Source organism: Carassius carassius, chromosome 10 (genome assembly GCF_963082965.1).
Source record: "Carassius carassius chromosome 10, fCarCar2.1, whole genome shotgun sequence".
NCBI lineage: Eukaryota > Metazoa > Chordata > Actinopteri > Cypriniformes > Cyprinidae > Carassius > Carassius carassius.
Genome location: NC_081764.1, coordinates 15,615,138 through 15,629,435, shown reverse-complemented (window position 1 = coordinate 15,629,435; position 14,298 = coordinate 15,615,138). Strand labels below are relative to the sequence as shown.

The 14,298-nt window shown below is 36.1% G+C and overlaps 1 protein-coding gene across 14 annotated transcripts in view; it reads left to right on the top strand.

Annotated features, from left to right (window-relative positions):
- Positions 1 to 14,298, top strand: part of LOC132151860 (disks large homolog 1-like) — a 116,449-nt gene that overhangs the window by 72,467 nt on the left and 29,684 nt on the right. For 8 of the 14 annotated variants that reach the window (XM_059560334.1, XM_059560333.1, XM_059560329.1 and 5 more), the window contains 7 exons: positions 4,828 to 4,881; positions 8,011 to 8,061; positions 8,170 to 8,294; positions 9,451 to 9,620; positions 9,730 to 9,866; positions 10,746 to 10,890; positions 13,665 to 13,791. In XM_059560334.1, the coding sequence (XP_059416317.1) occupies positions 4,828 to 4,881; positions 8,011 to 8,061; positions 8,170 to 8,294; positions 9,451 to 9,620; positions 9,730 to 9,866; positions 10,746 to 10,890; positions 13,665 to 13,791 (809 nt within the window). Of the gene's footprint in view, positions 1 to 4,308; positions 4,408 to 4,827; positions 4,882 to 8,010; positions 8,062 to 8,169; positions 8,295 to 9,450; positions 9,621 to 9,729; positions 9,867 to 10,745; positions 10,891 to 13,664; positions 13,792 to 14,298 lie in introns of all 14 variants that reach the window. The other 6 variants (XM_059560328.1, XM_059560327.1, XM_059560331.1 and 3 more) reach the window with 1 other exon arrangement.

The window sequence follows — 14,298 nt, the reverse complement described above, 5'->3', positions numbered from 1 at the left end:
TAATGACATGTAGGATCACTTCACTAATGAAAGTAGGATTAAGCATGAAAGTCTTACTTTATATTCTATAATAAAAAATCTCTATTTAAACAATATTTATATGGTTTGACTGTGATTTCAAGCAATTACCCTTTCATATAAACCAAATATATCCTACAGCAAGTTTAATGGCACATTCTGTCGAAACCCCACAGGCTTAAATAAACGACCACCACCCAGATGTCAGCACTGAATTGCTCACATTTAAATAGCACATGAGTGTGTTAAAGATCTTACAGTGCAGGTACAAATGGAGATTAGTTGTGAATAGTAGTTGTAAAATAAGGTCAAAGCAAGGCTCCGCTCGACCATCATATGCTCTGATACACCACGCCAACCCGTTCGCCCGCCTTTATTCTAAGCATCTAACAGAGATTGCGTTTATCCGCTGTGACCGCTCACTTTGTGACCCGTGTTAATGCTTTGAAAAGCGAATCAGACTACAAAAAGCCTCATGAATCTCAAACATCAGGTGCAAATCTGCTGTTGACTGAAGAGCGACTTGCAGACCATCCGGACACCAACGCTGAAATCAAGAATGGAGCATTGATTATTCATGCCTGCAGAAGAGACTGTGTGCTGTCATGTGCAGTGCCCATTGGAGCCCATTAATTGGCGAGCGAGTGCGGGGGGGTGAGAGCGAGTGAGGCAGAAAGAGAGATAGACAGTGAGAGAGGTTGGCAGAAGAGTGTAGCCGGGGAAAAAGACCAGATTTACAACCACGGTGTGTCCTCTCTTCTTCCCGATTGCTCAGTAAAATAAGCGCATCACTCTTCATGCTGCATTCTCCATCATTTCACCTACTGGTCTGCCCTCTGCTTGGAAAACAATGACCACCTATTGCAACAACCATGAATACTGCTGTGGTGCGTATGTGGACAGTCGGACCGGGGTGGTAGAGTTGGCCAACTGCAACCATCCCAGAATGCAACAGAGAGTCGGACACGTGCACAGTACGCTGACCCGAACACCAAGAGAGTTGGTGCAACAACCGCAATTCCATCACCATTTCCACCATCACCTGCACCAGCAGCCGCCACCGCCTCACCTCTCTCAGCCCGCCCTTCTCAACTTCCAACAGACTTCTCTGGAGTCACGAAGGGTTCCGCAGTACAGCTCCTGCACCCTCCCAGTCTCCACCAAGAGAAGAGGAAAGTTCACCAACCTGAGGGACAGTGTGAAAAAGAGCCCCACCAAAAGCACAGCTAAAGTCAGAGCTTCTTCCAGTGCCTTGTGGCTTGCCAATTCATGGGGCACATTTTCACTGGAGAAGGTATGTGGGACTGAGTCTTTTTAAGAGATGAGGATGGTAAGACACTGCGGGAGGAAGTTACGTGTGAATTGTTAGTTATATTATTTTGACGATTATATAGTTGTTTCTCAAGATTTGGTCGTTGTCATTATGGTTGCCTGGGCCTTGCAGATATAATGTGGGAGAAATCTGTAGATATCACTGTATTTCAACATTGTTCATAATAAGAAATATTTATTGAGCCAAATCATCACAATATTACTGTAATTGCTTTGTTTTTATCAAATAAATGCAGCCGTGGTGAGCATAAGGGACTTCTTTAAAAAAAATTTGAAATATATAACCAACACAGTGTGGTGTGTGTGTGTGTGTGTGTAAGCTTTCAATTGTTTTTAACTGCCAAACCGCATAATTTTTTTTAATTTACAGTCCAAACTGTAGTACTTTTTAAGAAGCTGTGTCAAAAGATTATCTATTTTGGTCATATTATTGACAGATTTGCTAAGTAGTGAAAGTGTTTAATATATTTACACTTGAAAAGGAATATTGAGATATTGGTGGGAGCTTTAGACTGAACTCTAAACCAGTCTATCTGATCAATGCTAATGATTGATTCTAATTTTAACTCTGAGATCACAGGCCATGACTACTGTACCACTGCCATAATGGCACGCAGTGAATGAACTCTTATATAAGTTACACTGGTCAGTTTAAAACAGTGTGGTTGAATTGGTGATGTCTTCTATGCTGTCACTCAAATGTAACTCCGTAGTATGTTCCGTAGTCTCATATCTCTGCCATAAGAGTGAGGATGAAATGGAAAGCCTTTCTAATGAGTAGCTGCAGTGATGTGTCTGTTGTTGACTGAGTGAACTGGACTGTTGTAACTGAATATCCGTCTCCTCTGGCTGTGTGGTTGGTGCTTGAACAAGCGGCTGTGGATCAGTTCGCTTTGTTTGGGAACGCTGACACAGACGGCCTGTGTAGAGAGACAGTTACAGCGGATGTCTCCTCATTGTCAGCATGGTAACATTTGCTTTTATTCGTGTAGAGCTGGAATCTGCTGAACTCCCATAGATATGTGCTTGTGTCAGATCCTCTCCCAAAACAGTGCACATCATGTTGGCTACACTCAATCACAATTACATTTCTGTATGAATGACTAGCCATAATTTTGAAACGATAAGCCACAATTTTAAAAGCCGTCAGAGTTGTTTAGACGATGGAAATATCATGGAACTCTTGAGACAAAAGGTTTTGAAAGTTAACGGAGGTTAGGTAATGCTAGCTAACATTGCCTAGCTACATTGCCGGCTAGCTGTTAATGTCAACATAAAACCAACAGACTGGCTAATTAATATCTGTAATGCCTTTTCTATAATTCTTTTTGCAGCTGGTTAGTTTGGTTCAAGACTTACAGTTATTACAATTATTGATTGAGGATTGTTTTTTAAATGTCTGTAAAGAAAATGAATGGGAAATATGCTTCTGTTATGTTCTGAAGACCTGCACATGACATGCAGTGGGAAAAACACATTACACTGTTTCCTAGAATTAAGAATTTGTTTGTTGTTTACTGTTTATTTTTGATTTAATTAATATTACTATTACTATTGTGTAATAATTAATATTAGCTTCAATTTAGTAAAATTATGGCCTATAAGGAGGGAAAGAATTGATACAACATGTCGAAAATTGAACTAAAATGAGGGTACAAATTAAGAACCCATGGACACAAATGAATGAGTAATATATGTATTTTGTCGTGTGTGGGGTTACCAAAACTGTAAAAAAGTGTCACTGTTGTTGACTGTTCTGTGTTTTACATCGTTTTGTGAAAGGGATTTGAGATATTATTAACTTTAGCATATAATAGTGTGTCTTATCTTTTATTTTCTAAAAGTAGCCACAGAGAAATTGAGTTTTGCTCAGCAGTTGTTATAATGCAGACTATTTTGTTCAGGTGCAGTGTAGTCCGAAGTCTTTCTGGCAGACATTTTCAACCTGCAGAAAAGAAAATGACAAACCCACTAAACCTTACAGAGCACTGATTGACATCGTGACAGCTAAAATGAAAAGCTAATCGTTCACAGCTCTGCACAACAGGATGTTGATTGCTGGACTTGAGTTTCATGTTTAGCACTGTTTAATCTTAAAACACTGTGGCCATTTTTTTTTCATAGTTAACTTAAGTCTAAAAAGAGGTTTGTCCTTCATGTGAGCACACATCCTGACATTTACCTTGATGGAGATTCTATGTCACAATTTACACTTTTTAACACTGTTTCTAAAACTACCAAATACAAATATATATGTGTGTGTTTGTGTGTGTGTTTGTGTGTGTGTGTATGTATGTATGTATGTATGTATATATATAATATTATTATTATTTTTTTTTTGAGTGTTTCACCCCAAAATTAATTATTAATCAAAATTAATCATTATTTACTTACTGTCATGTCATTCCAAACCCTGTATGCTTTTATTTTTTGATTGTGGACCATAAAAGGGGAATTATGAAGGTTTTTCCTTCCTCAAGTTATTTTGAACAACAGTTCATAGAGGCATTTGTTTTTTTGAGAATGAAAGAAGGTTAATCATTAGTCACCATCTTTAAAAATTTTGCTTTTGTGTTTCACAGAGAAAAAAAAAACATGCGGGATTGGAGCATATGGAGTAAATAATGACAGAATAATATTTTTTCATTAAACTATTTTTAAAGCTTATTTATAAGGTATTTTCATTAACTTTTCATTTCTTTTTTTCACCCTTTACATTAATAATTTTCATTGAACCTTTGCTAATAAAAGGGAATTACAGAGTCTAGTCTTAAATTTTTGGACCAATACAGTCATATGATTATTTTGTATTATTGTGTTTCCATTACCTCATCTTTTGTTATTCCCTTCCTGTTCTTAATTCTGTTCGATATCTGATTAAATTAGGAAAGTTCGAGAAAAATCATTACTGCTGTGTCTCATCTGCTCTGACCTTTGACCTCCACTGTCATTGTTTAGCAGGCAGATGTCATTGCTCCCTCCGCTCCCATAATCCCTGTGATCCCTATTTCACCCATCCCAGCTGAGACCACTGCCATCCCTGCAACCACGTCACAGGTTTTTTTTAATCTCATGTTTTCACTCCACCCACCTCAGCGATGGTCCTCTTGACTTGAGAGAATGGCACGTTATATATCGTTGATGCGCACTTGTACCTCAAAAGCAATTGTGCAAGTGAAGCGTGTGATACATGTTGCAGAAGGATTAGGTCTGTGCTGGTTTGTTATGCCACTATATCGCATATTCTGCAGTATGTTATGCTGTGTATGGACACAGGCTTTGCTGTTAATCTCTTAAGAATGCCAAAGTAATACTGTATCAGCATGCCAAGAGTAAGTGATGCTTTATTATTTTTTTAATAGTTTACTGTTTATCATGCCATTTCATCCTCAGTAAGTAAGGGACAAGAAGCAAGGTGCACGATTATGGGTCATGATTCGTTTCAGGTCAAGTATTAACTGAATGTATGTTTTGCAGGCAAGCCCAGCACCATTGGTGGTGAACACAGAAAGCCTTGACACTTCGCCCTATGTAAGTCCATATGAAAGTTATGTATTTCTTCATGTACTGCACATTGCGAAGAGGTAGATTACTGCAGAATTCTGTTCAGTTATATATAATGCATAGTTAAAAATAAAATAAAAATAATTGAACACAACTAGTTGTATTTTGTAATATGCAATCATTCAAAAGTTTGGCATCTGTAAAAATATTTTTTGATTTTGAAAGTAATCTCATATGCTAACCAAGGCTGGATTTATTTGATCAAAAATACAGTAAAAGCAGAAATATTACTACATAAAAATTTACAATTTACAAAATATTATTTCAGCTTTTATTGTCACGTGATCCTTCTAATATGCACTTTTTAAAATGGGGAATATTTTTTTCAACAATGTTATATTTGTAACAATATAGTTTACTGTCACTTTCAAACAATTTAATGCATTTGCTGAACAAAAGTACGAATTTCTTATGATTTAAAGAAAAACATCTTTTGAATGGTAGTGTGTGTACTGTTGTGGGGATGCTTTTAGCTGCTTTCTCTTCAGTATGAGGATGAAAAAAAATGCACAAAAACAAGATGTCCTGCTTAATGGCACTGAGAGTGGGATTTAATGTGATAATAGGGTCAGAAAATGAGCAAATTAGAGCTGGGAATCATTCTTAGTGTTTTTTCACTTTCAGTCAGTTACCAAACTATAGTCCAACTGGTTAGAACATATTTACAGATCTGTCTATCCGTCTGTCTGTCTTTCTGTCTGTCTATCTACCTGTCTAAATTCTATCTATCTCTCTCTATCTAAATCCTGCCAAAGTGAATTTTCAAAGAAAACATGCTCTCTCCTTGTTTTATTTTTTTTTTTTGCATTTAGAAGATCATTGTGGAGTACTTTGTATTTGAAGTTCCCCTACAGTATATGGGATTTTAGACATTATGGAGCTTCCTTGTTCTAGCTTGGGGATTTAACTGTGAATGACATTTATCAGGGTCCCATGGCATTTATACAATCCCAGTCTCCTCTCAATCTCAGTAACGTCTGATAATCCTAAATGCTGAGCTGACTTCTGTCATCCTTCAGTTATCTGAATGAGATAGAACTATGGTCTATAAAGAAATGACCATGAGGAACTCTTGATAAACCTCATTATATACTCTACATTATCAGTGCTGGAGAATGAAATGACATGTGACTAAGATCCACTGGTTTGAGATTTTGATGTGTAGGTTGAGTTTCATTAGAAAAAAAGTAAACCTGCACTTAAATTATAATTTTTATAATCATAATCAATGCAATAAAAGATTTACAGGTTAGTGATTAAGACCCAAAGATATTGAGTAGTCTCACTCAGTAATATTACATGCATAGAGTTGGCACTCACCAGTTGGCTGTAGAAATGACCATAACTGAGGTTAAGGAAGGTGAGAAGAGGAATTTGAAGGGCCGTTGTTACAAGTTTGATCAATTTGTTCTTTTTAAACAAAGTATGATTTGTTGAAAATTACAGGATATTTCTACATTGTATTACCCACGTTGTATTTTTGATATTGAGGTGGATTAATAGTGATCCAAATTGAAATGGTCTTTTTTATTTTAATAAACAAATGTTTTTGAGAAATTTTCATTTAAGAAATGTATAGTATAAAGGGCAATGTTGAACAATCCTTGTGCATGCACATCTATTCCTGTTTTGATCGTTCATTATCTTGCACACATAGACTGTAGTAGTAGTCTGATATTGATTGTGTAAATGCCTGTATTGGCTCTGATTCCTGTGGCTGGTTGTTTGTAGCCCTACACCCAGTATGAAAGTAACCGCATACAGTTTAGCAGTGCTGAAAGCCTGTAAATGCCTTTTTGCATTCATAGCATGCATTTTCATAGGAAAGGATGGTGAATATGAAAAAACTTCAAAACATGTGGAAATTTCGGACTCGGTGTGCAAAGACCTGGAGCTGGTGGCATGATTAGAGTATAATGCTGTACATCTCTTACCCCCTTTAAACCCCAACTCAACACCGTTAATATCACATACAGATGTTTTCAGCAGCAGTTACAGGAATAGAGAGCTAAACGTTTAGGACGTTTAGTATTTAAGGTCTTTAAATGTCATTTAAAAGCTTAAAGCAGAGCCTCCAGAACCACACAAACATCTAAACGCTGATGATGCTGAGTGTTGGTCTCATCGTGCAGCCCTGTTTTCATTCATTTTAATGTCGTGCATTTAGTCCAGTTTCTAACGGTTTCATATAAAACGCTAATTATAGGACAACTATCTAGCCTCATTTAAATGAAACCTTAGAATGTTGTTTGCTCCTTGTAAACACTCCTCTCTGCTATCCTTGCCTGTATCATGTGAAAGTTACCAAGGTTTACTGGGTGTTATATGGTCATGACTTTGTAGAAAGTAGAAAGATTGGATATAGTTTTATGCACACGAGGCCAATAAGCAAGTCTATCCCTAATTTGTGCCAACGTGTATAATGTTTAAGTTAACGGTTACTTTTAAAAGCCTGGTGTACTTTCATTATTTACTGTGGTAATCAACATTATGCAGCAAATGCTGTTGGGTACAGCTTAACTTGTGTTGAACCCAGAATGGACTGCATTGCATGTTTAGTTGACAGCTAGAGCCTTTGTTCTTCACAGTTTTGGTTGCTGCGGCCTCCTTTGCTGAAATACACAGTAACTGGCAAGAGATGTAATACTGCACTAAGAACTGTAGAATCAGTAGGTGAAATGTAAGAAGTGGAAAGACAAAACACTGAGACATTTCCAAACAGTTCATTCTTAGTTAGAGCACTTTTTTAGCAAAACATTTTATGTAAAATTATTTTTGCCCATAATCGGTCCCAGATGGAATCTTATCTTTTAGTTGCCGAAAAAGTGAACCAATTACTTGTAAGGTGTTTTTTTTTTTTTTTTTATTATTTTTAATTTGATCTAACATATGTGCATTTCAATAATATATTACTAGCAGTGTGAATCTAGCAGGAAATTTCTCTCTTACATTCTGGTTCCTGAACAGTTGATTTGTGGGAAAAAAAAACAAAAAAAACCGAAACGTTTTTTGGTGACTAATAGAGGCGGGCATTCATTTATGTCTGTGTATTTTGAAATTGCATATGTAAAAAAAATTTGTTTGTTAAACTTTCAGGTGAATGGAACAGAAGCTGATTATGAGTATGAAGAAATTACACTTGAACGGGTAAGATTGCTCCGACAATGACAGAAAAGGTCTGGCTTTTTTCTTTGGTTGACATTTTATCTTTTTTGTTCTTACATGTGTTTTTTTTTTCTTCTTCTTCTTCTTCAGGGGAATTCGGGCCTGGGTTTCAGTATTGCAGGCGGTACCGATAACCCCCACATCGGCGAGGACCCAAGCATCTTTATCACCAAGATCATCCCAGGAGGAGCTGCTGCACAGGATGGCAGACTCGGGTCAGAAAATGAGTATTAGGCCTGTTTCAAATCACACACATACGGGGCGCATATTTATTTCTGAGCCCATATTAACAAGTTACAAGTTAGTATTGTATGGCTGAAGTGGCAGAAGTGTAGTTGTTGGTAGTTTTTTTTGACTGCTGAACCTATTTTTGCCACATGTAGACCGCTGAATTCAGCAGAAAACATGTTGAAAATGCACTGTAAATGCATCAATAGAATCTTCACAGTCACAGGACGCTAGCATACAGGAGCGCATTCCCTCGGGGAATGCCTGTTGTTCATGCTCAAGAACCTTCAGACTCTCACACTCACTTTTTGCACTGAAAGAAGAAAACTTCTGCACTTATATTTCTGCTCTAGTATGGAAATTCAAAATGGTTTTGCCCATAAATGCAATATGAACAAAATAATAGTGCTCATCTCCTAAAGTGTTTGGAAAAAAATATACTCACCAAGGCTGCAAAAATGCAATAAAACAGTAATGTTATACCATTTTTTTATAACATCACTGTCACTTGACGCTACTGTCACTTTAAAACAATTCCACAATCCTTGCTGAATAAAAGTATAATTTTTTTAAATGAACCCAACACAATCTAAACACTACTGTTAAAGTTTAATGTTTATTGTAGCAGTATGGTGCAGTTTTTATAAATAAATCTGACTTCACCCTGATGATTAACCAGTTCAAAATCTTCCCTAACCGAGGTTTGGAATTAGTATAAATTAATGAACATGTGGACATGTGGGTAAATATGATTCCCCTCCTCATGTAAATTTAAATCTGAACCTTCTCTTCCTCACGTTATTTACTGGAAAAGTGTGTAATAGTTGTCATTGGCTCATTCCTGATAATAATTGTATATGCTATGACTGTTATTCTAGAAAATACTCAGTGTAGAAAGCAGAAATCACATCATTTTCTGTATAGACCTGCAGCTCTGTTCTGCAGTCCAGCTCTTGTGTTGGAAGTTGTTCTGCTTCTTCCCTTACATTCAGCTTGTGTCTGAGGTGTAAAACAGGATTACAATGATGGATCATTTGTTTATACACTAATTTCGTGTTTAGATTGGCTGTACTTCGAAGAGCACTTTATCATTGTGATTTTTGGACTGTTTAGTCATTGTTCTCCCTCTTTCTCTCTGTACAGAGTTAATGACTGTATACTGCGGGTAAATGATGTAGATGTGAGAGACGTAACTCACAGCAACGCTGTGGAGGCACTGAAAGAGGCAGGCGGCATTGTCAGACTGTACGTCAGAAGAAAAAAAGCTGTCACAGAAAAAATAATGGATTTAAAGCTGGTAAAAGGTCCTAAAGGTAAAGCTATCTCTCATCTGAAGATTACAAAATAAAAGCATGCTATGCCTTGATTTCCAATCATTATAATTCATGTTATGAAATGGTTTAGTCTGACCTCTGTTGACAGGTTTAGGTTTCAGTATAGCCGGAGGAGTTGGAAACCAACATATTCCTGGGGACAACAGTATTTATATCACCAAAATCATTGAGGGAGGAGCGGCCCACAAAGATGGACGGCTACAGATTGGAGATAAACTTCTGGCTGTAAGGAAAAAGTTAACTTTTCTATTACTTGTATTTACTAAGTAACATTAGAGACATCATTTTACATTGATGGAAGGAGGAAATCCAATTTTTTTAAAGCACTTCGTTTAACTAGATGTGCAACCTATTCATTTAGAGCTCCTGCTGCTGACTTTTAATGCTAAGTATATCCTCTAAAATAAACCGTTTTTACAAATAAGCTGTGGCTTTTTACCTGTAGAGAAACGTTTGCATCTGGCAGAATGTGATCATAAATTGGTTCATTTTCATTTTTGTCACCCAAAAATAAATTTCATGCTAATCACCGTTACTGAATCATGAAACTAACCTTAAAAGTTTATTGTGCCCTGGCTATATTAAATATTAATACCTTCATGTATTTCAAAAGTTTGGATTCAGATTTTTTTTATTTTTATAAATTGATACTTTTATTCAGCAAGGTTGAATTAAATAACCAAAAGTTCCAGTAAAACATAATTCAGTCTCAGATTAATTCTGTACTTGTAAACATTCTATTCCTCAAAAAATCGAACAAAATTGCTATATGGTTTCCGCAATAATAGTAAGCAAAACAAGTGCTATTATAACCAAATTAGCTAATTAGAAGGATTTCTAAAGAATCATGTGACACTGAAGTCTGGAGTAATGGCTGCAAATAAATCTGCTTTGCCCAGTACAAGAATAAATTAGGAATAAATACATTTGACATTATATTAAAACAGCTATTTTCAATTGTAATATTTCACAATATTACTGATTTTACTGTATTTTTTATCAAATAAATGCAGCCTTGCTGAGTATAAAAGACTCTTTAAGCCTCAAACTTTTATTTTGTGAGTTTCATCTGAGGGTTTCATCTAATCATGTGCTCGGTTATAGGTGAATGCTGTTTGCCTTGAAGAGGTAACTCATGAAGATGCCGTGACTGCCTTGAAAAACACCCCTGATGTCGTCTATTTAAAAGTGGCCAAACCCACTAGTGTCTTTATGAATGATAGTTACATTCCTCCCGATGTCACCAGCTGTAAGTAAGCTTATCTTGAAACATAGTGTTCTTTTTTTTCCTATTTTTACTTTTTACTTCCATAGAAAATAAAAGCATGCAGGCGTTATCAATATGGTCAGAGAATGAACCGATTTGCCTTAAAGGCGCTTTGACTCAGTTCCGAGGTCCCATGCTCACTTATGGCTTAAATCTCACCTCAAAGCTGCTATACACAGCACTTTCTACTGATGGGGGGCAGCAACTCATGAGGACGGCCACTAAAATTGGCTCTGCAAAGTGCTGAGTGATGACAGTCGATAATGTAGCACCTTGGTGATGTTCCAGTGGCAAGCCAGATCCCCCAGCATTAGATTCTGAGAAAGGAAGCTGTCAGTAGGGCTTAAAGGCATGAAGGACAAAAGCACATTTAATCATGAAGTGCATCACGTGGCCAGCTCCCCCATCCAGCAAATCCAGCATCAGTATATGTAGAAATGAGTGAATGTGTGCGTGCAAGTGTTGCAAAGAGAGTTTTAAAGCCTTGTAAGGATATCCACACATGTAGACAACACGGTCTCGGTCATGTGTGTGCGCGCAATGTGATTTTCTCGGCGTAAACAGAACAATTTCATTAGTGATCCCATTTCATTATATCTGTCAGCCAGTCAGGCACTACGCAGGGGTTTGCCAGGTGAAGGACTGTTTGATGAGAATTAAATAAATTGTTGTCGATGTTTGCAGTTAGTAATTGCCCAGTGCGTACCCTTGACTTTATTTCACTTTAAGGATACATCTTTCATAGTAGTGACATCAATTAAAGAGTCTAAAAAGGATTTTGTTCACACAAAATAAAAATTCTCCCATTATTTACATATCTAAATGTTGATACATTCATGCACTTGGCAGATGCTTCTTTACAATATAATTGCATTATAGATATGCATTTTATCAGTTCATGCATTCGTTGGAAATCAGACTTAAGAGCTTGGTATCTCTGTTCTCTTGTGGTTAAGCGAAAGCAATACTTATATACTATATTTTTAGTTTGGTAACACTTTATTTTAATGATTCCTTCTAACAGTATAATTCCTGTAAGTAAGTACTATGCAAAATTAATTAACAACACATATTTACTAGAAGTTTAGGGTTTGGTTTAGTGTTAACTATGCATAATTTACTGCATAATTTACTTTATTACTATAGTAAATACATGTAACGTGTGTGAAGGAAGACCTCCGTTCATCTTCGGAACACAGTTTAAGATATTTTAGATTTAGTCCAAGAGCTCTCAGTCCCTCCATTGAAACTCTGTGCACGGTATACTGTCCATGTCCAGAAAGGTAAGAAAAACATCAAAGTAGTTCATGTGACATCAGAGGGTCAGTTAGAATTTTTTGAAGTATCGAAAATACATTTTGGTCCAAAAATGTATTTTCGATGCTTCAACAAATTCTAACTGACCCTCTGGTGTCAGGGTGATGAGGGTGAGTCATTAATAACATAATTAAAATTTTTCGGTGAACTAACCCTTTAAGAACCTTTTATTGTTCAAATAATCCAAAAAAGATGAATTCAGAATATTAAGCAGCACAGCTGTTTTCAGCATTGATGATGATAATTCTTGAGCACCAAATCAGCATATTAGAATGATTTCTGAAGGATCATGTGACACTGAAACCTGGATTGAAAGCTCATGAAAATTCAGCTTTAACATCACAATAATCAATTGCATTTTAATATATATTTCAATTGTAATAATATGTTACAGTAGTAAAAATATTATTGTATATTGACTTCGACAAATTGTCTTTGAATTGTTTTGTTCCTGCTGTTTTGGGAGTCGCTTTGGATAAAAGTGTCTGCTAAATGCATAGATGTAAATGAAATTGTTGATCAAATAAATGCAGCCTTGGTGAGCATAAAAGATTTCTTTAGAAAACATTAAAAAATTTTAAAAGATCTGTAACACTTCACAGTAAGGTTCTTTAGTCAACATTATCTAACCACTTTGGACAAAATTTTTACAGCATTTATTAATATTGATGTTAATTTCAACATTTGCTAATGCATTATTAAATTCAAAAGTTGTGCTAGTTAATGCGCTGTGAATTAACATGAACTAAGAGTGAACAACTGTATTTTCATTAACTAACATTAACAAAGATTGGAAACACTTAAGAATAGAGAGCACTTATTCACTATTCAGTACGACTTTTTCCTTGAATAAATTCCTAATTTGCTCCTTATTAATAGTTAAAGAGATAGTTAAGTTAAATTATTGGGTAGGATTAGGGATGTAGAAAAAGGTCATGCAGAATAAGGCATTAATATGTGCTTTATTATAGTTAGTACTAATAAATGGCTAATATTCTAGTAACATGCATGCTAATAAGCAACTAGTTGAGACCCTAAAAAAAAGTGTTACCCAAAAAATAATAATGTTAGAAATGTATTATTCACTGTTTGTTCATGTTAGTTAATATATTAACTAATGGAACCTTATTGTAAAGTGTTACCAAAAGATCTTACAAACCACAAACTTTTGAACAGCAGATATGCAAGGTAATTTGCAAGTTAAGAAGATTGTGTGCAGAAAGGGAGTGATCAAATTTGATTTACAACATCCTTTCTTGGAGGATTTTTTCCCCCCAGCAGTCTCAGTCTTCTGCTTGTCTGTACATGTAATTCTTATCATTATTACATATGAGTGGTGCAGTCATATTGAGATTCTCGGGCCTGATCTTTGTGAACATTGTCAAATGATTTTTCATCATTATGCCAATAACATCATATTTTTTGTGTTTTGGTTGTAGCCTATTCCCAGCACATGGAGAACCATATCAGCACCCAAAGCTATCTGAGTCAGCCATTAACCCCCGCCACCCCATCTCGGTACTCTCCTATCTCAAAAGGCATGCTGGGAGATGATGAGATCACAAGGTGAGCCTTTGCCCTCCCCATTTCTTTCTTCATGATCATGTCCACTTGCCATACTTTTAAATGTGATTTTGGCTTTTGGTTCAGAGGTTGTCTGTGCAGTTTCTATGATGCATTCTGATTCCTTGACCTTGCGAAGTTAAATTATCATTTATTTTGAATGAAAGTTTATATAGATCATGACTTGTTTTTAAACTGCTTCTTAACAGTCATATCCTTTGACCTTAATCACTTAATGATTTCTGCCACTCTTATCACATCTTTGACAGCGTTTTTTTTTTTTTTCCCTGACACGTCTTTTCTCTGTATAACTCTCTTGAAATTTGGAAGATAATGCTATGTAAGTTTCATTACATGTAGCTTGGTGTGAAGTCAGCTCCATAATTTTGGAGTAGATATGAGGTTCAAAGAGAATAGCATTTCTCTACACGCAAGATAAGCTGCCCAAGGTTAATGGAATTTTTAGTGCATACTTTATATCTGCATAATGGTTCTAGCTTTATGCTACAA